This window comes from Trachinotus anak, unplaced genomic scaffold (assembly GCF_046630095.1).
Source record: "Trachinotus anak isolate AG129_WGS33_773 ecotype Australia unplaced genomic scaffold, CSIRO_AGI_Tana_v1 ptg000012l, whole genome shotgun sequence".
NCBI classification, from domain to species: Eukaryota; Metazoa; Chordata; class Actinopteri; order Carangiformes; family Carangidae; genus Trachinotus; species Trachinotus anak.
In genome coordinates, this window is record NW_027273863.1 from 6,262,297 (window position 1) to 6,288,829 (window position 26,533).

General features: G+C 43.2%; 1 protein-coding gene across 4 annotated transcripts in view; it reads right to left on the reverse strand.

The window, feature by feature from the left end:
* Positions 1–26,533, reverse strand: part of LOC139629117 (uncharacterized) — a 154,292-nt gene that overhangs the window by 49,370 nt on the left and 78,389 nt on the right. For all 4 annotated transcript variants that reach the window (XR_011692909.1, XR_011692907.1, XR_011692908.1 and 1 more), the window contains exons 4-5: positions 23,830–23,949; positions 19,833–20,000 (exon numbers count right to left, since the gene is read on the reverse strand). Coding sequence is in view for 1 of the 4 variants with exons in the window: in XM_071491520.1 (XP_071347621.1) it covers positions 19,833–20,000; positions 23,830–23,949 (288 nt within the window). In the remaining 3 variants the exon portion in view is untranslated. The remainder of the gene's footprint in view (positions 1–19,832; positions 20,001–23,829; positions 23,950–26,533) is intronic.

Here is a 26,533-nt window from a genome sequence, read left to right on the forward strand (position 1 = left end):
CGAGCACTGTCAATTTCCTGCCCTCTTGGCTGCCCTCCTCCGTCCCTGGAAGACATCGCCAACACCACCTACCTCTCCACGTAGGCTGTATATAAAAATGGACGTAGACTCCATATGATAAACGAAACCTGTCGTCTGATGACATGTCAGGGCCGACTCAACTGGTTGCAAAAAGAAGTCTGGTTGTATTGAAGTCCATGGGAAAATGACCTTACATCTCACTTGACCTATTACCTCAGTAAAAGGTTTCTTCAATACAACATGATGTTCATTTTTTATAGCAGATAAAGCAGGATAAGCATTAAGTGTGGGGCTACCATGTGGTTGGCAGACTGTGCTACACACACGACCTGCCTGACAATCAGAGTAGAGGACAGAGCAGGTCAGATCCACCCCTCACTCCTCCTCAGCTCCAACCTCTTGTCCAAATATGGTTTCTACTGGTTTCAAAAAACCAAGATGGCAACGGCCAAACTGCAAACTCAAAGCTTCAAGACGGCAGTTTACAAACCAATGGATGATGTCACCACAGGTTACCACTTGCCTTTCGATGACTCATGAACAGTTCCTTTCTTATAGCACACACATTTGCACTCTTAATCAACACAATCATGAACAATGAAAAACAGCGCTTGTGCAACTTTCTTCCTCCCTGTGCAGTTTTCACTGTGAGGGATTGCATCTACACTCGTACAATTATCGCTGAGTGTTAATGTGTGTTAATGTGTGTGGAGCTATCTCTTTTAATTGTTTTGAACTAATGTACCAACCAGGAGTAGCACTCCTATTTTTGCACAGTACAATGACAGCCAAGGCTTTCAATTTCCCTCCATTCTTATATTAAAAAAATGAATAAGTCCCTGAGTGATAACAAACACCTAATGCTTTTCTTCAGCCTGATCAACCCAGTGAAGAGAAAATCATTTCAAGCCTGTGTAAGACAGTTTTTCATGCACCTCTGCCTCAGAGAAATTATGTTTACGTACTAAATACAACAGTAAATATGCCTTGAGAGAAACATAATGATGCTCGGGTTACTATTTATCAGGATCATCTTAAAATGCTGATAAAATTATGTACAAAAAGTTCACTGACAGTCTTCATTTGTTTTCCCACTCTTGCAATACAAAGTCTGCTCATAAAGTATCATAAGTTATTTATGGTCATTTGGTAAAGGTCAGGGAAAGATCATGGTCTTGGTTTAATATTGAAAAAGTCAACAGTGAATTGAAACAGGAGACGGGATGTATTCCCATTATTAACTTTTAACTGAAGCTACAGTCTCGACCACAGTGCTAATGTTGCCTAAATCAAAGCACATGCAGGACTCAGAATGTAAACACTGGTCTCTGGTGTCACAGTCCTGCACAACTGGCTCATGGTGTATAAATGAATGTATATGAATGTAAATAACAAAACAAGAGACAGGGTTGTAGCATGTATCTCTTGGAATAAGAAGGGAGCTGATTAGTATGTGGAAAATGAATCAGGAAACATTTAATCATAATCTGAAATTCAACTCCAATAATATTAAATCTACACCACAATAAACATAAAAGTGTGTCTAAGTACTTTTGGTTTTTTGATGGTTCAGGCTGCAGTTCCACTGAAGGAAAATCTTCATGCAACAACACACATGGATATTTTGGACCATAGTATCCTTCATCCTTTGTGGCAGCCGTTTGGCGAAGGCCATTTCCTGCTTTAACACAACTCTGCCCTCGACGTGTGATGAAATGGATTTCCCAGTTTGGTCTGGAAGAACTTCACTGGCCTGGGCAGAGCTGTGACCTCAACCCCATCCAACACCTGAGGGATGAATTAGAGCCCTGACTGTGAGCCAGGCTTTATCAAAAACCATCAGTGCCTGACATCACTAATGCTCTTGTGCCTGAACTGGGGCAAATCCCTGCAGATCATGTGGAAAGTACTCTTGTTATAGCAGCATAATAAAGACCACGATTTAGGAACATGGTGCTGGTGTCTGTGTGTTGTATCAGCTGCTTCATGACCGGGATCATATTACACGACAAAACATTAGAAAGTGTCACAAAAGGATCCTTAAAGTAAATTTACTCTGCTGCTGACAGAGTATGCCAGCACCCACATGGCCCTGCAGGGGTCTGCCCACTGAAAGGGACAGCGTGTGCTGTCAATGCTAAATGCCAGTTTATGCGGTGTGACTACCATGCCTACCATCTGGGACTGACACAGCACCAGAAGGCTGAGACGACGACGACTCGAACATAAACAGGCCTGTTGCTAATGAGACAGCAAATTAGGGAAGTTATTTACAAGTCAGAGACTGTGGTTTGTATTGATCTCTGCTATTGTACGGTGCAGCCACGACACAACAGCCCCAGTCGCCAGCTCTTTCTCTCTCTCTCTCTCTCACACACACACACACACACACACACACCGGCTCCAGTTCGCTCTCTCTCTCACTCTCTCTCACAGACACACTCTTGTCACACACACAGGGAGCGCTCACGAGGAGAGTGACAACGGGGGTGTGATGCTGGTGGAGTAGGCTTTACCTAGTCATTATCAGCTTTCTGCTCACTCAGGAGAGCAGCTGGCAACACAAGTCATACATCATTTCCACCTGTGATGGACTGGGGGAAAAAATAACAAGGGGGGGGGGGGGGGGGGGGGGGGGGTCAAGCAAAGAAGGATGGGGAAAGAGGACAGTGAAAAGGTGAGTGGCAGGGAGAGAATCCCAGCCCATTCAGGACATAAAGAGGCTCAAAAAGGTGCTCAGGGCCCTGATAAAATCACACATAGGCCGAAAATAGAGAGTGGTTGGGATCTGTCCTCTGCCTTTGTTCGCACAGGTAAAGCCATTAGAGCAGGCTGTGAGGAAACAGCATGGGTGCATCGGTTCAATACTTCACGTCTGACTAATATAGGTGCTCCCCGCTGAGCCGCCCATAATTGTGCCAGGAAGAGGAGATCGAAAGCCCGCATGTGCTGTATTTGGACACTACTTCACAGACAAGAAGACACTCTTTTCACATGTCTTTTTCACCTGGTCCACATCAGCCTGTTCTGATTCCCCTGTTGTCACACTAAGTTCAATACGGGATGTAACAATTGGCCGGGGACTAGGGCCATCGGATGAATGTTGGCAGGGGGATTAGTTGGAAATGAAGTGAAAAGACAGGTGGTGAGTGTTAATTAGGAAAGGTGTCGTTTAATACAGGTTTGAAAGTGGAGAAAAAAGTGCTTAAATTGAGAAGCTGCTGAGAGAAGAGGGGATGGAGGGGAGGGAATGATCTAACAGATGAGGCGGCGACTGTGAAAGGGCAGTTTAAATGTGAAATACAAGATACAACACAAGAGGGACAAAGAAGGTGGAAAGAGAGAAATGCAAAGGGAGGAAAAAAACCACCAGGGATCCACTTTTTGAAGCTGAAGTGTGGACTGTGCTGTAAGAGCACTGTGAAAGGAGTGGAGAGGAGAGGGAGAGGGAATTGAAAAAAAAAAAAAAAGAGCATGTGACGCTGCCACATCTTATCTGAAGCAGAGGCGGCATGTTTCTTGTGATGCCGGTGGTGGTGGTAGTGGTGGTGGAAGGCATCGAGTTAGGGGAGTCATTAAAAAAATGTCTAGCTGGCTAAAGCGCACGCACTGGTTTTGAAAATAGCTTGAATAAAATCTGCATCCATTTAGAGGGGAGTCCATCACACAGGCACTCGTACTCAAGAGGGCTTAACGGAAAAGGCCAGAGAGACGGAAAGGGAGGATCAAGGCGGGGAGAGGGTGATTTAGGCAACATCACGAGCGTGAGAGACAGAGAGAGGCAGCGCAAGCCGAGGCAGAGATGAAAACAGAGCTGCTATCTAGGCAAAAGAAAATTTGTATACGTCCCAAGCCACTACAGGGTTAAATGAGACTGTATGCAGCGAGAGTGGAAGTGAAAGTGACGCCCTCCATCTCGCTGCTAATGAGGTTAATAATGAAACAATGTGGGTTTTTTCCTTCACAGGCTCCGGGGTAAGCAGTACACAACACTGCATGCTGCTGTTTAACTTGCCTTGTACAGAGAGGTAGGCCATTACCCATTACTGAGCTCCACTCTAATGCCATATGGTGTAGGTGGAAAAGGCAGGGTGTGCCTGAGTGTGTGTACGTGTGTGTATGTGTGTGTGTGTGTGTGTCCATTAGTCCATTAGTACGTGAATGCTGGCGTGGGCGCACCCAGGTACCTAAGTGCAAACAGTGCTAAACAATGTCAACTCCACCACCCTGTGTCAGTCCTGAATCATCACCGGCTCCTTACAGGGTAAAGCACACATGCACGTGTAACTTATATAATGAAGCTCTCTGCAGCAGCTCCATTGAAATCATTTTTAGGTCACAAACTGTATATTCTTTTTAAGTGAGATCCAGCTGCAAGGTTAAGAAGAGTATGCAGGAAATCAAGTGGCTAAAAAGCTGTAGTTTGACTGACTCCGGAGCACACTGACAACATGCTAACATGACAAAGTGGCTGGCTGGTTGGCTGAATGACTGACTGATGTGACTAAGAGAAAGGAAAGGAGAGTTTGCAGCTGGATCAAACCAGTTAAGACTCGCCGCTGACATTCGCCTCCACCTGCGAGTTATTGTGAGGGAAGAGAGAAACAGAGGAATGTGTGGTGAGAGCTCAAGGGAAGAGGGAAAAAGGGAGAAATACAACTCGGGGCTGAGAGGAAATGAAGGAGGGCTGTGAGTGAGAAGGAGGAAAAAGACAGAGAGAGAGAGAGAGAGAGAGAGAGAGAGATGTGACTGAGAGCAATGTCTCCAGCAGTGATTTTACTGTCTATTGAAGCAGAAAGCGCTGAACTTTAGATGAAATATTAATACAGAGCAAGAGAAACAGAGGGATAGAGAAAATAAAAGGATAAAAAGCATGCTGGTATTAGCCACCTCCATTTTAATTAGTTTCTGCTTTCATTTCATTTCCTCCATCACTTATTCGGGCTCTGAAGATGTAAAACTTAATTAGGGAATAACAATTATTGGAAATTATTGCCTGTTACCTAATTGTTTAGGTTATCGCCGTAATCATTATTACTCTTTCTGCAACTGCAACCACGCATTAGAGCCAGATGCGATTAGTCAAACCATTTTAGCAATCAAACGCTCAATCCCTCCCCCCCCCAACAAAAAAAAAAAAGGTGCTGGTGCAGAGCGGGAAAAGAAAATCCAGAGGTCGGGTTTAATTAACACAAGGTGTCGTTCCCCAGCCTGGAGGAAGGGCTGCAGACTGGACATGGATTTACTGAGATGACAAATGTTTCCTCTCGAGACAAAAAAAGCATCATTTTGTGACAACACTGTGAGTGAGTTCTTACAGGAAGAGAGGCTGGAGGAGAAGAACCCGCAAACAATTCAACAAGACCTAAATTGGATGGTTTTTGCAGGCTTGTTTGTGCACAGTGATTTACAGTGAATGCATACATTATGTAATGCCAGCGGGTTTGGGAAATGCAATCAGGGCCAGTATTTATTAAGCGCCTCAGAATTACTTTATTCTCAGAATGGAAAGGGGGGGGCTGCTCTTTAGACAGAGGGTGATGTCACTGTCCTCACAACACTCCCCCAAAGTATGAAGGAGTATGATAATATTGTTTGTCAAAGTTGTGGTCGTCCCTCTGAATGTGCTTGAAGAGTGGTTCTGAAGCTCAGAGTGGGCTACTCCTCCGTCACCATCTTGGTAGCACCTGACTCCGCCTAACTCCTGGCTCATCCCAAAATGGGCAAAGAGGTGGGGCGTGATTGGAGCGGAGACTTTGGTGAATGGCGGTTTGTGGCAAGCATGCACTCACCCACCTTCCACTCAAAGCGACACCCCCTCAATTAACCTCAATAGAATTTAAACAGGTGAACTGTTTAAAAATTCACCCCCGTTCAGTTGTCACGAAGGAGGAAATTAGTTCAACAGTCCAAAACCTTTTTTGTACCAGGCTGTAAACATGTTTACTTCCGCTGTAAAGTTGGACATTTTAACATGTGAGTCTACGGGGATTGATTTTCTTGATTTTCCTGATTGATTGATTTTTAGCCTCAAGAGGTGATTTGAAGAACTGCAGTTTTTGGCACTTCTGTGTTTTTATTTGTTGCAGCTTGTTTAGCACAGTTACAGAGTTACAGAACTCTCCTTTAGATTAGCAGAGACATGAGTTGTTGTTATCTAACTTGACAAAGTTGATAAAGAGCTTTTAATCCTTGTCAAAAAAAAAAAAAAATGTTTTGTCCAGTTAAGACTTGTTTCCTACTCTGAGACAGTTGATAAATATGGGCCCAGACCCACAATGCATCAGAGAAGAAGAGAAGGTCTGTGAAGTAGAGAGAGTGAGATTTATGACTACAAAATGACTGTGATAACAGTAATCTGATCTAAATAAATTAGTAACTGCGATGTGTTGCAGTTACAGTGATGTGTCTTGAGATAAGTCAGACTAGAAGATAACTGGTTATTGCACTACCCAGGGGAGGGAAGTCAAACTGGTGTTTTATTGCAATCATAATAATTTCACACATCTTACAATAACTGCTGATAATGTTGATAACACTATGAATATAAATTCACAGACTGTAAGCTGAATAAATATGTCATTTGCATTAATATAGATAAATATATCTTAAGCAGTTTATGTGTAACATATTACTTTTGGAAACTGGCCTTCCCCGCTTGGCGTTTAGTGTGTTTTATGCAAAGCAGAGTTACTCTGCATACAAGCACTGTAGCAAAAATGAGCCTGGTGAGAACTGAGCCCGTAATTGCAAGTGCAGCAGTTACAACATGCTGCACCACACGGGAGCCATCACACAGCCCTGCAAAAACAATGACGGTGCAGGTGCACGGCTTCGACAGTGTTGGGTGGAGAGAAAAACATTGCTTACAGACAAGAATATACACAGACATATTTATTAGAAACCAAGAGTGTGGCTGTTTCCTTTTCTTCCTTCAAATAGTTTGGAACAGTGATAACAGTTTGTTTACTCCTCCAAGCCTCCAAGTTCAGGACACACCTCCAGTCTGTTTTTCCTGCCTTCTCTCTGCCCTCTTCTTCAGGTTCTCACTCCAGATCTTAAAAGTTTTGTTCATGCACATCAAACAACAAGCCCCTCCTGCGGATCAGTAACCCATTCAAACAGCTGGAAGCCACAGCCTACCACGAGGGAATCTGTGGCTTCCAGCAGGGTCCATATTGGCACCGTTTCTGTCTCCCTGCATCCCGCCCCAGAAAATGTTTTACTTCATACCTCCTCAGCTCACAGAATGATCATCTGTTTATGTGATATGGAAAGGCGTTTTTATGATTTATAAGAATTCTGCTAGGAGCACTCTCTTTGGCCTTGCCAGGCTGTATAAGGTATGAGAGTGCACGGCTGAGGCGATTCATTTTGCACCCCCACGGCAGGGTAGTTTACCCACCGCCGCTTTTCTGACAGAGACCTTACGGTGTACGGAGCTGCTTAGAATATCTGCGGGGAGATGACGTGCTGGCCCACTTCCAGCTGCGTTTTGAGGAGCGCGGAGAGAAGAGGGTCAGGAGTACGGAGAAGGTGGGACGGGAGGGCAAAGACCTCAGGGAGCATGTTCACTTGGCTGCTCAGGGATCCCCCAAGGGTTAGGTGGGGATTGTACATGTTCAGCCAAGTGCACGTCAGTGTAGCTCCTCACTGGTATGGTATAAAGGATTTTTAAAGACTCTCAGAAAGCATTTGTCTCACTTCTTCCAAGGATTTGATTCCTATTTTGATCGGCTCGAGTTTAAAGCAGGATTTGCGCTTGTATCTACCAACACAAGAGGCAGGCTAAAAAAAAAAAATTTTTTTTTAAATGCACCCGAACACACAGCAGTGTGAGACAGCTAGCGATGGCCCACCACACCCCGTTGAGGATGTGCTGCTCACAGTCCAGCAACTCCATTCATCAAGCTCGACAGAGAGAAAGAGAGCGAGAGAAAGGAGAGGAGGAGAGAAGAAGTAAACAGAGGCTGAGAGGTGAAAGGTAACGTTGCAAGACAACAGCAGAGGGATTGAGTGCCTGGGCACGACAGCAGGTACAGGTAGGCACAGCAGACAGGAAGCAGAGGGAACTAGAGATAGAGGGAAATGGAAGGAGGGAAAGGTTTAGACATCGCCAGGAAGGTTCCTATTAACATGGAAATCACCTCCTCTTCCCCGGCTCTCTATGGCTCAGTGATGGCTTGGCAAAGAGAGAATGGCTTTAGCTCCTATTATTCTGCGTGAGGGGGCACACTGCCAGGTCAGATGAAAAAGTTAATACAAAAAAATAAAAAATTGTCAAGACAGTCTCCTTGCACCCTGTCTCCTTGCCTTTCCTGTATGTTCTGTGGAGGTAAAGGGCCCAGGCGTCGCCGGAGAAAGTGTGATGGATTCACCTAATTTCCACAGAGGCCCGAGCTTATACGCTGGGAAACGAAAAAGAAACAGGGACAGAAATGGCCCCGTTTTGGCAATTTAATGAAGTTTTAAATTTCCCTGTTTTTCTTTTGTGATGGCAGGGAAAGTTTTGAGAAAGAAAATTCTCTGAGTGTGGAGAATTTAAGGACCTCTTGGGCTTCCATAAGGCTGGATTGCCTGCATGTAGGTCTACTGGAAGGCTTGTGTTGTATAGGACGATTACAGCACGATGAATCTCTCCTCACAGGCTCTTTTGGCTGCACAGGATTGAGGAAGAAAAGCTCACCAGGGGGAAGCGCTGCCCGCTGATTCCTCACAGGACTCGTCGATTTGATGTGGCTCTAATGTCTGAGTAAAGCCTCATTTGTTTGTGCATGTATATGTGCAGAGGAACAAGAGAGAGAGCAAGAGAGGGAGGAGAACAAAAAGCCACAACCCACGAGGCTGACTGACCCCGCTACTTCAACATTCATGCACCCGCTGGATACATGACACTCTCTCTCACACACACACACACACACTCACTCACATACAATAGAATTAGTGGGATGCAGCAGCATTCATACGTAGGGTAAAAGCCTAGAGGAACCAAGCACTGCTCTATACTGTGCCACCACTGACTCCAGGGCAGAGGCGCTGCTACAGTCAGCCTAATTGTGCGTTGTGATATGAGGGAGCCATTTCAGGAAAGGCTTGTCATGCCTCAGCGCTATCGCCTGCTCCGGGTCTGGCCGCAGATACAGATTTATCATATGCACCGTATGTGAGATTGTATGTGTTCAGGGTGCATGTGAATATTCTGAGGACGTCTTTAACCATACAGAGTCAGCCTCAGTTGTCAATTATAAATCACATACCAGCCCTGAACTTGTCCCCTCTCATGTTTAAGTGTATAGTGCATGTTGAGACATATGCGTGCATACATTACCACATACACACACATCAGTCTGCGTCATGGCCATGAAGCACAACACACCAACACCCTGCTTCATTTTCCATTTCCCAGCATCCCTTCAGCTCTGTGTGAGATGAAGTGATTTTCAGCTAGCCTGATTATCACTGTCGCCATAAAGCCATTAGCTTTACTCCTCTCCTTTCTGCCCCCCCCCCCCCCCCAACTCTCCATATCTCCATCCCTCCATCCTGTTGTCTCCCTCCTCCCTCCTTCACGCTTTGGTGAACTTGCCCCCAGGACTCGCTTTCATGCATTCTAAAGAGTGCCGGCTTCACGTCTTTATCGTGCCAGTCCAAACAATGGGAGACGTCGGTGCGTGGGTGGCGATCATTGGACAGGACGACAGGACGTGGGCGACCACGTTGGACCGGATTGGCCTACGCGCAGCGTCCCTTAACTCTGATGAGCCCATTACTAGTCCGCAAATGCACATTAGTCATGCCATTTAACTAAATTCATTATCGATGCCCTATTGAAGAGGACACAAGCTATTTTCGATATGCAATGGATGTTATTGAATTTGGTGCAACTGCTAAAGAGGGTAGAACAGAAAATCATGTAGGCTGATGTCAGCACTGGTGGCTGTTTGGTCTGTATGGGCTATTTTCTGTGTTGTGTAAGCGTACCATTGTTTTACAGAAATAAGTATGAAAACACAAAGAAGCCCACTTCATGTACAGTCCATCCCTCGTGTTCTATTAGCATTAATTTACCCATTAAAATTGCATAACAAATTATTCATTATTAAAGAACCGTATTTGAAAAAAACTTCAATGGCCAGTATTAACCCCAGGAATGGAAATTACTGCTTGGAAGTGAACACAAATGTTCATTAACAATAGATACAGTAGTTTATAGTGGGGCTGTGAAAGTGGATGGTTTGACAAGTGGGATTTCTCAGCACAGACACTTTCTGCCACACTGACTAAAAATGATTGTCCGCTGAGGGTGTTTTTAAAACAGGAACAGATGGACCAGAGTGTGATCAGGGACACGAGGGTACCGGGTGTGTGAAGAGCACACACTGAGAGAGTGGGAGTCAGGAGTGTGTGTGTGTGTGTGTGTGTCTTTGTGTGTGGGTGTGTGTGTGTGTGTGTGTGTGTGTGTGTGTGTGTGTGTGTGTGTGCGTGCGTCGGTGGGGAGGGATGTGCATTTGTGTCTCTGGGCCTGACAGGAGATTACAAAGTCCGTCACCTCCCTGTCTCGCTGTCTCCTCACCTCTGACTGGTCATGCGAGTGTGCACAGATATGTGTGTGTGTATGTGTGTGTGACCCAAGTGCATGTGAGGAAAAAAATAAAAAACAAACTTAAAAGCAGATTCCAGGAGATGAAGAAGAAGCTCCAGCCACAGAAAAAGAAAACACACACACACACACACACAAGGTTACAGCATTATGCCAGTCTGTGAGTGCTGGTTTAGCTCACCCACTCATCCTTCTTTATTGGCTGTGCTCCTCTCTTCCTCACTAAAGGACATAATACCTTGATTATACTCCTTCTGTTTCATTCACTCCCCCGCTCCCTTTCTTGCACATTTGTCCCCCTGTCCCCTCCATCTCTCCATGAGCCTCTTCTCACCCACTCCCTCTTTGCTTCTTCCCCTTTGTCTTACTCCTCTGACAACTTTATCACACTTTCTCCTCTTCTCTTTCAGGAAAATAGACACACACAAAGAGAGAGAGAGAGAGAGAGAGGGGGGAAGATGTACATTCCCTTGCACACACCTCTACTTTCTCTCATTCCCTCTCCTCCCATTCACACTCTCTCTCTGTTACAGTCTCGCTCTCCGGGGAAATGAATTAGTAATATTTATGATGAAGCCCTCTCCGAACTACTCCTTCTCTCAGTCTCATCTCGCCAGCGCATAAAATGACACTGATCTTATCGGCGCTACCTATGTAGTCATTTGTCAGGCCATCTATCTTTCCATCCATCAAAGCGCTGGGAGAGTGATGGCTCCCTCAACGTTTTTATGTGGCACCATTGGCAAGCCAGGGTTGTTTGGAAACCACATAAAAACGGGAAGCAGCACCTGCGTCTCCGTCTGCGAACTTGTCAGCGAGCAGAGTTGGAGCTATTCAAACAACTACTTCCAGGCGGAGCAGAGGAACCGAGAGTTTCCAAAGAGCACGAGCGATGACTCTTCGGAGGCATTATATGTGTAGTTATAGTAAAAACAAAGTGTTGTTCAAAGTGTCGCAAGGTAATGAATTGATTTTTTGACAGCCTACGGAGTCATCCGAGCTCCATAAAGGAGGTACGGTCGGTGTGCAGAGCTCAAGGACTGGGTCACATCACATATCAAATGTTGACACTTCACCAAAAAGAAGCATACAAAGACTGACATTTCTCCCTCTGATGTATTTCAGAAAGAAGAATGTGGTTGTGAATCATCTCTGAAAAGTTCTGAATTTAGAGGACTCAGATTAAAGCAGAGATCATCTTGTACACAAAGTGAAATATTTAGTGTGTTTTTAGGTATTCTCTTTATGCTTTTAGGGAACAGTGAATGTGAAAACACAGGACTCCTTCACAGCACTGCTAATCATATTTATAACTGTTGAGCAGATTAGATTTAGCGCTGCTCGTGAATGGAATGTTATTTAATGGTGTTAGATAAAAACAGCAGGTGGATCAATGAGGAGTTCAACACAATCTCTCAACAATAAATCCCACCTCTAAACTGCTTCATCTGCTGAAAGGGAGTGATGCGAAATAAATTAAAGCACAGAGGAAAAGTACTTTAAGGTCTGTGAACACCTAAAGCACATTATTGAATGTATATCAAAATGACTTACAAGGAACCTTCCTATATTGTATTAGTGGTAGTGGTGTTCTGATACTACTTTTTCCTTTCCCATACCAATACTGAACTTATGTAGCAGCCAATACCAAGTCCTGATCCAATACCACTGCATAATAAAAAATTAACAGCTGTTTACTACTAACCCTGTATGGATGTGATATGATTGCTGTCATTGTTGTATTGCAGGGCTCAGGTTAAACCCTTTGTGAACAGATACATGATTGCCATGACAGATATTCATAAAAAAAAATAATGATCTTGAAATAAGTAACAGTTCCTACACTAGTTGTCGTAACAGTAGTGATGCCTTTTTACTGGTGGGACTTTCCAGTGTAGCATATTGCCAAATTTCTGACATTTTGCAAATGCCTAATGTTACACTATTTACAGGAAATCAATTCCTCTTCGCCACTGTAAAACTGTACCTGCCAGTGGAAACACAGTACAACTTCCTGTGTAGGCTACTGTGGAGGAATTGATTTCAGGGAAAACTGGTGTCTTATTCTGGTGTAAAACTACAAAGTTTATTAATAAATAATGTGGTATTGGATCAGTGCAAAGACTTGTGTACTCACCAATACTGTATTTCAGGCAGTACTGGAGGCATTTCCAATACAAGTATCAGTACTGCAACAACTCTAATTTTAATACATTGTACGATTAAAAGGTTTTGTGGAGAGGTAACCAATAACATCTTGTATTTAAACATTAAAGGTCACATATTGTATAAAGTGAGATTTCCATGTATTTTTTTTTATTATAAAGCAGGTCTAGGTTCTATATTAATACTGTGAAAGTAGTAAAGAGATCAGTCCATAGAGAAATGCACACAGCCTGTATTCAGAAACTGAGCCTTAAAATGAGCCGTCAGGACTTCTGTAAGTTTGTGATGTCACAACAAAGCAAGAGGTCAGCGATCTCAGCTCACACCCCCAGCCCACTTCACCTGGACCCAACATCCAACCTTGCAGGAATTGGTTTCTCTCAGTGTTTACCTGAAATCTGCTAAATGTTTATTTGATCACTCAGAAAGCAGCTAATCAGAAGAGAGGCTCTGATCCTCTCCTCTGATTGGCTGACCTGTTGTTAGAGAGCTCCAGAGAGAAGCCTGAGAGAGGAGATGTTAAACTACAGTGAGATGGTTTTTGGTTCTTAAAACCGCAAATATCTTCCACTACTGTACAATTTATTTCACATTTTGCACATACAGTATATATACGCTAATTGGAAGTATATATCAGAACATAAAATGTAACTGATGTTCGTACAGTATAGTATTATATCGTACAATAAGCAAATAAGCTGTGTGTTGTAAACTTTTTAAAACATTGGTCTATATCATGCGTTGCATTGTGTTTATAATATGGAATATTGTTTTCTCATGCAACAAGAAGAACTGGGTCATGTTTATTTTTATGCTTTTAGATGTGAAAGGCATTTGAACCCTTTTTCTGTTTTCTTTTTTTTTATTTGCTATCTTATATATATATCATTTCCTCAGTTGTCAGTGTAGAAACTTCTGAAACTACAAGGCAACATTTCTATTTAATTTTGGTACAAAGATGTAAGAAAGAGGTGAGAAAAATAGAAAAAGAATAGAGGAATATTTTGTCAAGATGGTGTTTGTTGCTGTTTTGTTGAAAAAGATATTTTCTTGGAAAATATCTGTGGTACAAACCCCAATAAAAAAGACTTGAGAAACCTGTAGATACAGCTGTATGTATTTCCTCATGGGATACTATTTCAGTTTTTAATAACATCAGTATTTCCCAAGTGTAAGTATTGGAAAGCATTCCAGAAAAGTTATCCTCCTAAACAGACTGGCTGCTCTCCTAAATAACTCACTTTTCAGATGGTTAGAATAAAGAAACATTGTTCTTTGTTTTAAATTAAGTGGTCATCTTATTTTTAGGTACACTTCCCTCCATTGCTCCCGCCTCTATTCCAATTTATCCCTGAGAGAATTCAGCTGTGGAGTACACACTGCCATAAATTATTCAGCTACAGTAAACATGGAAAAACATGTCAGAATAAATGACTACATGGAAACAAGGGTATGGAATTTCAAATCAGCCCAACAACAACAACACTGTGGCCTTACTACAAAGCTATATGATGCTGCGAAAGTCCCATCATCTTAATTTCCCTATGGATTACCACAGGACTAGAAAGTCATCTACTATGCCTATCCTGAAGCTTCGTAACAGGAAGCTGATAATTTGAGATGTGATTTGATACCTAACACCCTTGTTTACTCTCAGACAATTAGCCAACCATGTATTCCACACTGCACTACCATAATTAAGAGCTTAATCAGGCAAGGAGTTAATGTGGAATGAGATGGTAATAGAAAGTCCCCTTTAGCACAATTTTCACATCCGTCTGCCTTGTTAAGTACACTGGGAAGGATTGGAAAAAAAAGTTTATCTCCTCACAGTCTGACATGTTCTCGTGAAAAAACAGGCCCGCTGAGAAACATGTAGTCCAGTGAGTATTACCACAGAGGCAGCAAGGAAATATCAAGAGTCCAATGATATTTCTGGGATAAAGACTTCAAACAATCTTTGAATAATATCCAGCAAGATACTAAAAATGATGACTTTGTTGACAGTGTGTCTAAATTTGATATGGATGAAAACAAGTTTAAAGCTCTTCTTGCGCCAAGGAATGCAGAGCTAAAACATCAAAAAACATGTTGCTGTCCAAATACATTTGGAGCACGGTGTATGCCATTTGATAATGAGACCCAGAGGAAAGTGTGGCGAGTGCGTTATGTTTGCCAACGGAGCCTCTGAAAATATCCAACACTTTCCACTTATCATTTAACCAAAAAACACTACTGTTCTGTATGGCAGACTACTTTCCCTCTCCTATACTGCCTCCTCCGGGCATAAGAAACCCCCTGACAGTGTTCAGAAATGTACACATAACAAACCCACTTAGTTTCCGAAATCATGCTTTGGATAGGGAGGATTTCTAGGGCACTGTGAAAAGACAATCCCACAAAGCAGGACCGGTTTTTGAATCTCGTTAAATGTACAGCTGATACCTGGTTCGTACACTCTAATATAATCCTCTCCCTCTGGTAAATGCCACAAGGAATAAGCAGCGCTGACCTTGGGAGACGCAGGGGCCGGATTTGAGGGTGTCTTTTTAAAAGCCCTGGTGTGTAATTGAGTAGAGCGGCAGGGTGGCTGGCTTTGATGGTGTAAGCACAAGGGAGTGTGAGTCTGTGAGGGAACACAGACAAAAAAAAAAAAAAAAGGCAAGCAGAGGATCAGGGATACACATACACACAAACAAATGTGGGAACATGTGGGCTGTTCACACACACACACACACACACACACACACACACACACACACACACACACACACATATATACACAGACTGTGACTGTAGGCTAACACCAATCAGTCATCATCATCAGGATCAGCAGAGGCAACAGCCGCGAGGTTTTAGGCTGTGGGGTTTCAGGGCAGCTGCTGGCACCGTGAGGCTCCTCATCACCCACACAGTCCACAATGAGCCCTGTTTTCCTCCAAGAAGCCCTCTAGTCCCCGACACAGCCCAATCCAAAACGCCAGCTTTGATGGGGGTTCAACTCCACCAACAAACCTACCTCCCCAGGAAATCATTAGTTCGTTTTGACATTAAAGCCAGTGGTTAACTGCACTAGAAACTGTCATCCCAGGCCCATCCAGCCCCTGACAGTTCTATGTTATGTTCACCTGCTCCTGAAGCTGCTGCAAATATAACACACTAGTTTTCCTTTATCACAATTATATGTAGTTGTTTACAAATTCATTCTATACTCCAGTTAATCATTATAATAAAGTGAGTGTCATTTTAGAATAGCAACAGTCAATTTGTTTTTATCATTTACATAATACACATTAACAGTGTCTTACCAAGCTGCAGGAGGTGAAAGTTTCAGGTGAGTTTTATTGATTAGGACCAACCAGTACGACAGCTGAAGCTGTTACAAGAAGACCTAATGTGCTGGATGACATCGATGTTGGCGTGTGTGCTACAACTTTGTATGTTTCTGTGTTCTGAGGAAAATTCACCACTCTGTGTAACTTTTGAAATCGCCAGAGGGATGTATCTTTTTGCTTTTCAAAAACAGTAACAGAATGGTGGGTCAAAGATGATCTCATTCATCGGTTTTAAAACTGTCAGGCGTGCCTCCCTGGGGTGACAGTTGCAGGAGGGGGGGGGCATAAGGCATAGATAATCGCTGTGTCCCAATTCAGGGGCTGCGTCATTTGGAGGACGTGGTCTAAGGCGAACCGAGATGAGATGGTCTGGCCTGCGGCAAATTTCCGCTTTGTGTCACCAGCTGTGCCCTTACATCACAATGCGCCACTCCTGTTGCCTAGCAACCTTGACAACATAAAACTTTTTTTTTTTTTTTAAACAAAAACTTGTTTGTCTAAAGGTTGCTCAGCTGTTCAACTGAGTGGAAACCCACTACTTTTATTACATTTAAAAGCATAACACTGGCTGTGTGACATGTGCGGTCTGGGTTTTCATTTCAGCGACCATGTTAACAGGTTAGAGCACACACACTGCCTCATGGCTGCATCGAGTGATGTAAAGATTTGGCATCTGATCTATTTTTCATGTGTGACATGTGCATTTCCCAGCAAAAGTAGTCAGGGAAAAGAGTCTTGATGTCATATTGACATCATACCAGCAACATTACATAAACAAAACACTTCCCACTGTAGATGTCAGTGTCTAGGCTGAATCTGAATATGACACAGACATATAAAAAATTATTTTTTTTAACCATTTCAGCAGCTATATGTGGAGAGAGTGACATTTTCTGTCAAAAATAAATCAGAAATTAATTGATAATGAACAGAAATTCAACACTCCAAAGACGGAGCTGGCAGAAGCAGCGGGGACGCAGCAGACACAGCCAGTGTGAACACACGCACATGTCCGAGCCCTGGCAGTTCAGCAACGCAAGCCGCCATGTGCACGCAACACAGGCAGTTTGTTCCCAGCGTAAAATTTAGGCTCTCTATCGTTGTTGTTTGCTGCCATATTATTTTCATTACTGGTGCACAATGAATTCTGGGATAAGTTGGCCCACGAAGTCTCCACCCATGGAGACTTTGTTGCCTGGGAAAAAAAGGGGACATTTCTCGGCCGCTTTTGAAGGAGCTTTTGAAATGGGACAGCAAAGTCGCCCAAATCGCCCAAATGCAGCCTCCGAAGGATGCAGCCCCCGCATTGGGTCACAGCTACTGTGAGAGGTGAAAGACTCAGGTGCGAGTTTGTGTTCTGAAATCAATTAGAAGTTAGTTACTGTAGTGTGGCTGCTGATTTGTCCAGTTAATCAACACAGTCAGCAGCTGGAGTAGCAGCAGCACACACACAGATCGTGGAGGCAGGTCAGATACTTCAAAACCATGAGCATCTGGTTGCTGCGATTTGCATCAAAATTCCTCCTCAGTGTCACATCTGAACACAAGTACATGATACTTTTATTTTTACATATAGTTAGTTTGTTTTTTGCTTACACTCTCTGAGGATATCATTATCTCCAATGTCCATCTGCGTGTGTGTGTGCACGTGTGTGTGTGTGTGTGTGTGTGTGTGAGTGGAGACAGGTGTGTTGGAGTCAGAGCAGAACTCCAGCAGCAACCAGTTCCATAATCAAGACCTCTATAAATACTCAGCCCTGCCACTTCCATGTTGCCAGATCGTGGACCCTGTTTCCTGTCAGTGTCACTGCACTTTGAGCCAAATTTACTGCTGCTGCATTCAGCTCTTGACACTCAAAAATAAATAAATAGATAAATGCTGTTGCTGTACTTTTGAATGTCATGGTTATATCTGAATTATTATGAAGTAATATAAAAAGACATCACTCTACAAGGATATCAACAAGAAGCGACTGCATTATCTTGAATACTATTTCCGAGCAGACTTATGCAGACTCGTGTTATTGTAGCCTTGAGATTAATTTATAGAAAAGAATGAAACAATTTTGAAATCATGTTGTTGCTCAGAAGAATCACAGTTAGATATTTGGTAAGACTCTGTCTGACTCTGTCCGCCAACAGAAAGATGTAACTTTTCAAAAGGTTGTTAGTTGAGATTCACTATTCAGCTGTTTCACCAACCCTCACCATAACTCTATATTCAAATGTTCAACAAAGATTAGTGAAATGTTACAAGCTCTCTGTGGGCGGACTAACCAGACATTTTCCTCAAATGGCTCAGCTCATACAATAATTATCACATTTCCCTGAGAGAGGTGACATGACAATTTTCACTTCAATTTAAGTAAAAAATTTGATGGAAAAGCAACTAATCTTTGCCATAAATCCGTCTGCAAATCCAAATGAAGTGTAACTGTACAAAAAGTTTTATATCCCAGCCTCAACTCTCTTCACTTTAATTGGAAGAAGGTCAGAAAATTACCGTGGAAGAGGCGACGCCAGCTTAAAGGAAAAGTGGCAGAAAGGATGACAATAAGTGAAAAGATGACAAGAACACTGGCCGTCAACGCCACTCGGTTCCCTTGATCATCCGCGGGAGGAGTAGCTGGCGTGTCCTTTTAAATGTAATAAAGGACACGCATACCAATTCTCCAGGTGCACCAGAGAAGGAATTGATTAATACCGGCCTCTAAGACACATCAGTGCACTCCATCCAACAACAGAGGCAAACAGACACAGACACAGCCAGAGCAGTGCTGCACAGGGAGTTATCTAACCAGCACACTAACCTCCTTCTGGATAACTAAAAGATGATTTATAGCGCAATGTCCAACTATGACAATAACGTCTAATAATCCAACTTGATTACATATTCTTCGTGCCGACCGGCAGCCATTATGTAAATCGCTAATTTGGTCTAATTTTTGTTTTATATGCAACAGAAGGCTAGGCCACAGGAGTAAGGCCTAATTTAGCTGAATCTATCAACATTAGAAGTCACACAGCTACACAGGATGTAGACATTTTCCATCTATCATTTGCGCTAAAATAACTTTGTGATCACAAACAGTGAAATTGAGTTTTTTTGGGTTTTTAAAAATTTTTTTTTTAGGGAAGCCAATTAGGCCAGCCAAATTAAAGGTGCTGCTGGATTATTTCTTATAACCTGTGCAGCTGCAGCTGGAAATAGTAGCTGATCTATCATTGCACAGGCGAGTGAAATCCATGACTGAATGTTTGATGAGGCACTTTGCAGCCCTGCAGGAGTCTCCTCTGCCTGACTGCTGCTGTGAAAATCCTGACAGTACCTGCGGGTCAAAAAGGTCTGCGAAGTCTTCAGTCTGCCCTCTGGTGCAAAAACAAACATTGTTTATGCCGTTATGCTGCCCATGTTTGTTTTCTGAGTATTGAGTATTGGAGAGTAAATACAAGTACAGCAAAGTCATTCAAAGTCATTTCTGTTACTTTCCTGCATCGCTCTGATGAGGTGGAGTATTTGTATGCAGTGTCAGGCTTTTGCGCATGGTGAGTGCGTGCATGTATGTATGGCTGGGAGTGGGGTGGGAGGTATTATTGCACAAGCCCAGCATGTCCAGCATACATACAGTAATTTTGTTCTATTATGTTGCTCTGTGTGTCTGTTCCTGGTAGTCATTCATTCTCCGTGTTCGGCTGCATGAGTAACTCACTCTGGGTGAACCGTGGAGGGTTGTCGTTGACGTCAGTGAGCCTCACAGTGATGGTGGTGGTGCCTGATAATCCACCCAGGTGGCCCCCCATGTCCTTGGCCTGGAGCACCACCAGGTACTGGTCCTGGGTCTCCCTGTCCATGTCAGGCACAGCTGTACGCAGAATACCTGGAACACACACGCACAGAGTAGCATCAGCGTGGCCGTGAAGCATTTAAAGGAGGGATAATAAAGTTTTCAATGTGGCGACATGGCAGCAAATGACCATGATAAATCTATGCATGACTAAGAGGGTTTTCTGATCAATATTTATGATTCATGATTACCAGGCACCGAACCTTCTGGCTTCCAAAATGTGCTTTCTGGCCTGTGCTCTGTTTTGGAACAAAAGCTCCCGGCACCACTGGGATCTCGTCCAGCTTGATTCACATTTCCAACAACAGAGTTATCTTGAAAAGTTACAAGAGTGGTATCACAGCTTATTTAGCTATTTATCAGGCATTTCAGGTACCACTCTCTGATAAGGCAAGCTGTTTACAAGCTGCAGCTGATGGCATTACTAATGTTTAGTAAACCATCCATTGCTTTAAAGATCAATAACAATAAAGATTTTTGGCTCCTGCCTACATTTACTTTCTTTCAATCCAGCTGTTTAACTCATCAGCAATGCAATGCACAGTTCATTAATTAACACCTTTTTTTATAATTCTAGACTTGACAGATTATTGTCATGTAATAAGTCTTAATTAAAGACTTACTGACATGTCTAACTGCAAACCTGAGGGCTGAGTATAAAGAAAGGCAACTGCATTGACTGTTTTCCAATAATAAAACAGTTAATCCAGTTGATTTTCATCATGAAGTGGTGGATTCAATCTTTATAGACACCATCACCTTTTATCAATGATTTAATAACATTTATAACTGCAGATATGGCCGCCCATTATGACCTGAGAAAATGATGGCCCATTATTAAAGAATTCATCAAGACTGCAGCTCTACATGTGAGTAAGTCATTAATAAGAGGTTATGGGTTTCTTGTTTCCAATAAGCCATTTGATGTTAATACATTGTTATTTAATGAACATCTAGATGCTCTGCAGCTGTTTCCTGAAGGTAACTGGTCAAACAGTCCATTAGAGAGGTACTGTGGATGAATTAAAGGGCTACAAAGACACAGTGATGTTTGCTGTAGCCATATGGATTTCCACAACCTGGAAACCCAAGCATTGTTCTCGCTAACGGGCTTATTAGAGATAGTGACCAGTAAATCAGCAGGGCCAAAATGTCAGCTGATATTGGCCTATTGCAGATACATAGGCATCTGTCAGCTGTAACATTACCAGAAGTTGCAGCACAGAAATGCCAAAGACATATTTAACTTGTTTTAGAAACAGCCTCTCCATTATGTAATTTGGCCACCAAAAAGCGACTCATTCACACTGTGAGATATCCTATTCAGTTAAAAAAAAGATCCCAACTAATTTACTCCTAATGATTATTTTGTGTTTATGTAAAAAGAATAAGAGCATATTGGCCAAAGTATTTTTGCATTTTCCTCTCAAATATTAAGTCTGTATCAGCCTCAGAAAACCAGTATCAGCTGAGCTATAAAAGCAGTAATAAATCATTTAGAAGCCATCAGTGAAGCCATTAGTCATAAAATGTGTCTCATTAGAATGTGGGGCCCACTTCTATTAGGTACTGTACTCATTGTTACTGAAGTAATAGGGTTATAGTTATTTATGTAATTAATCTAATTAGGCTGCATGCTGTGCCATAAAGTTGACAGTGTTTTCAGCAGCTGCTTGATCATTATCAAAGATAAAAGGTCATCAAGTAGCTTCAGTTTTAGTAATGAACATATCTTCACTCTAATTGATGAATCGCGTTCTTCTTAGGTCTCTCCATCAACATCTAACTGCAGAGTCATCGGGCTGAAGACAAGACAATCTGACACTCTGCAGACTCTGTTTCCATGTGACAGCGACAATGTGTAACTTTATGTCCCATTAGCGGCGTACAGAAACACACACGCACACACATAAACCCACACGTATAAAAACACAGATACATGAGGAACCTCACATAAAAATAAATCACAGCACGGTGACAGGTGGACGTGCTGACGGGGCGTAAAAATCTCGTTCCATATCTCACACTCTTCCATGGCGCACACCAAGACGCATCATTTACACGCATTCAACATCGATCACCTCCTCTGTGGAAATGGCCTCATTCTGCTACATATGATTGGATGTTGCACATCAAGTGCTGGCTGCTCTCACCCAGCATCAGCCAAAACACCGGCCTGGATGACTTGGCAGCTCAAGGTGAATCACATTCAACACGGGGCTGTTTTGAATGCTAACGAAGCAGCAGGGATACGTCTAGGTTTCTGAGCAGAATTCATAAGCAAACAAACGGCATATATGAGCAAACGCGCTCGGCCGCGAGTGAACATTTTGAATAAGACCTTTGGTGATGGAGCTGATGAGAAACATGGTGATTGAAAAAGGGAGATAGAGAGCAGGGAGAGACGAGGGGAGAAGGGAGTGGACATGCTCAGAATACTAAAGCTCCTCTAATGGCACAGTGTCACGGCTAATACACACTGGGTGGAATTAGGCTTATATTCCCCAATTAACATTTCAAAAAAAGCGCCACGGCTCTCTTTGCTTGTTGCAGAGGTCCTCACATGTCAAAGCATTCAACTACTAGACGTTGAAATTCAATGAGCAAAACACAAGGATCAGCCACCTGTGACCCATGTGGGCAAAATAAATGCTTACATGCCGGAGCATCCTCCTATATGTGAAGAAAACAAAAACTGCAGCAGCCGCATTGTAAAGTTTCTCTTTGCACACTGTCAATCAAAACAGCATCTAAAGCATTAGACAGTTAGAGCTCCATTTCTGAATCAACTGAGCTATGATTTCCCTCCAAGGGATGATGCTAAAAAAGTATTCATGAAGGAATAAAATATATATATATATATATATATATATATATATATACAGCGCCCTCCACCCTCTCCCTCCACTCCACAATAAACCGTTTGCCCTTGGGTGACATGGGTGACACAGAGGCATATTGAGAACACACACAGCAGACAGGTCCTTTGAGCCCTCTGTAATCTGTCCTATGTAATAGTTCACAAACCTGCGCTGACATCTCTCTTTGAACACGTCTTTCTGTTTTTGCTTCATCCAGAAATAATAACATTAGGCTGCTGCTGTGTTTTGTTCGGCGTACACAGGCCCTGGCAGCATGAATATATTTCTGCCAACTCATACTGGAGCGAACCAGGGAGGAGGAACACTGGGAGATAGTGTGTGTGTGTGTGTGTGTGTGTGTGTGTGTGTGTGCGTGTGTGTCGGGGTGGGGGGTGGGGGGGGGTATATGTTTGTGTGTGTTGAGGGAGGGGGGGGTTGTTTAACAGGAGGGTGTCTGAGGGGGCACAAGTGGGAAAAGGGAAGTGGGAAAGATGGATGACTAGGTGTAAGAGAACTAGGGATGCACGGAGGGGGGGTTAGTTTAAATATGTGCATGTGTGTGTGTCTGTGTTGTGTGTGAGAGAGAGAGAGAGAGAGAGAGGTTCCTCTATTTGTGCATGCAGCTCCACACGTCCTCAGTTGTTTAACTCTACCTGTGTTTGCACGCTGATACACACTTGTACGCACAGTACGTGTGTGTGTGTATATGTGTGTGTGTCTCTTTGATCGTGTCTGCACACACACACACACACACACACACACACACACACACACACACACACACACATGCTCAGCCCTGTGTGTGTGTGTGTGTGTGGTTCATGATTCAGAACTGAATTCACTTGTTTGCTCTTCAACATCTTGAGTATATTGGCTTTTCTGCAGCTTGCATGTGTATTTGCTTTCCGACATCTGCGCATCCTTTGCATTTCTTCACCCATGTGTGTTGCGACGTGAACACTCTCACACACACACACATGCGGATATATCAACACACTCACCTGTCTGGGGATCGACAGAGAAGTACTGTTGGCCCTGCACCAGTGTGTACACTAGCTTGGCGCTGTTCCCATAAGTCGGGTCATCAGCATCTGTTGCTGTCACCTGGATTATAGACGTGCCTGTAGGGAGGAGAGATGGGGGAGGGAGGGAGGAGAAGAGGAAGATAAAGAAGACAGGAGGGCAATAAGAAAAGAAAGAAATTATTAAAAGGGAAGGGAAGGAGGAAAGCAAAAGAAGACGGAGTCAAAACAAGGTGGAGCTGTACCTAAGTGAAGAGAATACAGCAGCACTTTAAGAGCATAGGAAAGCTTTCTATCAGGGCAACCTCCATCCTCCTCAACCACTCCTTGTTTTTCAATCTCTTTCTGACGGCACTGTGACAAAATACTTTATCCACTACCCCCCACCACCACCCCCACTCACCCTCTCCCTCCCCTATCCTGCTGCTCACCTTCCTCCTCCTCTCCCCCAACCCCCGATTCCCTCTGTCTCACTTCATTTCTCTTCATCTCCGTCTCCAGCTCCTTCATGTCTCCTCACTGGTCCTCCCCACTCACTCCCTTTAAATCTTCCTTCAACGGCTCATGGAGTGTCAATATGGCAGAGATTTTTTTTTATTTGCTGACAAAAAATTGAAATGAATGAATATATCAAATACAGTAAACACGTCATATGTGGCACATTTATTTGGGTCTATATTTATAGATAAGTGCAGGGGGGAAATGACGATTCCCAGCGGGACTTGAACTACACATGATAGGAGGAAGACGGAGATTTGTGGGAGCAGCTGCTACTTTATTTCTGATCAAAGCCATGACACTATCACTGTGAAAGATCAGTGAAGTGTGTGTGTGTGTGTGTGTGTGTGTGTGTGTAAGGAGGAGGGGGGCATGCGATGATCTGGTTGCAGAGCCGTTACAGGTAGTTAAGAATCAGAGGAGTTATCGACAGATGGCAGATGTAAAGTCGACAAAGACTATACCAGAGAGAGCCTGAGAGGGAGCAACAGAGAGTTAGTGTGTGTGTGTGTGGGTGTGCGCGCATGTGTGTGCCCAGCAGACATGACTGTCAAACCTACAAAAGTAAGACACAAGTCGAAATTAACTGGAGTTGCTCTCAAATCTCTCAGCATTCATAACAACAAACCGAGTGTGTTGTCTCTGTGCTCTACTGTCTTACGATGTGAGCCCCAAGGAAATGAAGAAGCTGCTCACAGCCGCAAAATAAAATAAAATAAAAAAACTAAACTAAACAAAAAAAAACACACAAATTGTAGAAGGTTGTGAGACACCTCAGGGAAGATCTCAGAAAACAAGAAAACATGAATTCAATTCAAATTAAATCTTAAATCTCTTGGTGAAGTTTAATCAGCTGTGGCAAAGTCGCAGTGACTGACATCTGTTAGCACACGTGACGCATAATTTCATGTTAAAGTACACTAAAAAAACAGTACCATGTATGTGTGTACGTACTATGAATATAATTGTACAGTACACCGGCTACCTTATGTGATACGTGGAACTGGGAAAAGCCAGTGACACCCAGTGAAATTAGAGGAGAGTGGGCAGCTTGTTTTCAGATGTTTGGCCATTATCTTTCATCCATTCCCACTTTTTTTTTATTTCTCCATTTCACATATTTTTCAGTCAGCTAGAAAAAAAAAAGAATCTAGTCACAGCACTTTCTGTTTTTATTTCAAAGCACTTGCTCGTCATACCAGTTTCTCTCACAGAGTGGCACAAACTACAAAGTGTCTGCTATTAAATCTCTTCATGTTTCAGGATTTTTTTTTAAATTTCTCTTCACTATATGCATTGTAGATAAGTGCAAGGGGACACGAGTAGATAAGTAGGCAGAAATGTTTCTTCTGTCAGCCGTTAAAAGTAATCAGACATAGGGATCAAACTGTTTGGCTCTGAGGTTAATGTAACAAGTGCAAGGCAAAGGCAAATCTATTGGTATGCAGCCTGCCAGCCGTGGAATACAGCCAGTCACACTCCACAAGGATCAAATATCATCTGGAACACATGTTTTTAGCATAACACATCTTTCCTCTTGGGAAAAGGAGTAGAGATCATTCCTCAGTTCATACCGTACTGTACATATATACAAACTCAAGGTTAAACTTTGAATGTGAGTCACTCTCCCTGAATGTAGATACACATCTGGCAAGATATTTATACCCAGTCAAGTGAAACCAACACAAAACACTTGCAGACACAAATTTCAAGCGGTGAACTGGCTCAGTTCCAGCAGGCGTTGCACCAGTGTCTCATCCCTGTAGATGAGACGCGCTGCCCCCCCCCCAACCCCCCTCCATCACCCTTAAATGTCTCATGTAACGAGTCTTTGATAGAATCCTCACCGCAGCACTGTCTCCTCTGTCACCGGCGCTGCAAAGCGCCTTGGTAAATATTGAATTTTCAAGTAAATATTGAATCATGATTGACTGAACAACTCAATCTGAAGACTGAGCTGCCATGAAGAGCAGACACTCATCAGGCAGCTGATAGGATTACTAAATAGCGCTCGTCTCCATCAAACCCTTCTCCTTGGGCCCCGCTCTGCCAGGCTGCTGGCAGGGTCATTACTCTAATCTGAATTAAACAATTCAGCACAGGAGGAACCTTGATGTTTGGAGAACCTTTACGAGGTAGATGGAGAGAACCTCTGGCCAAATTTGCTCCACATTTCTAAACGAAC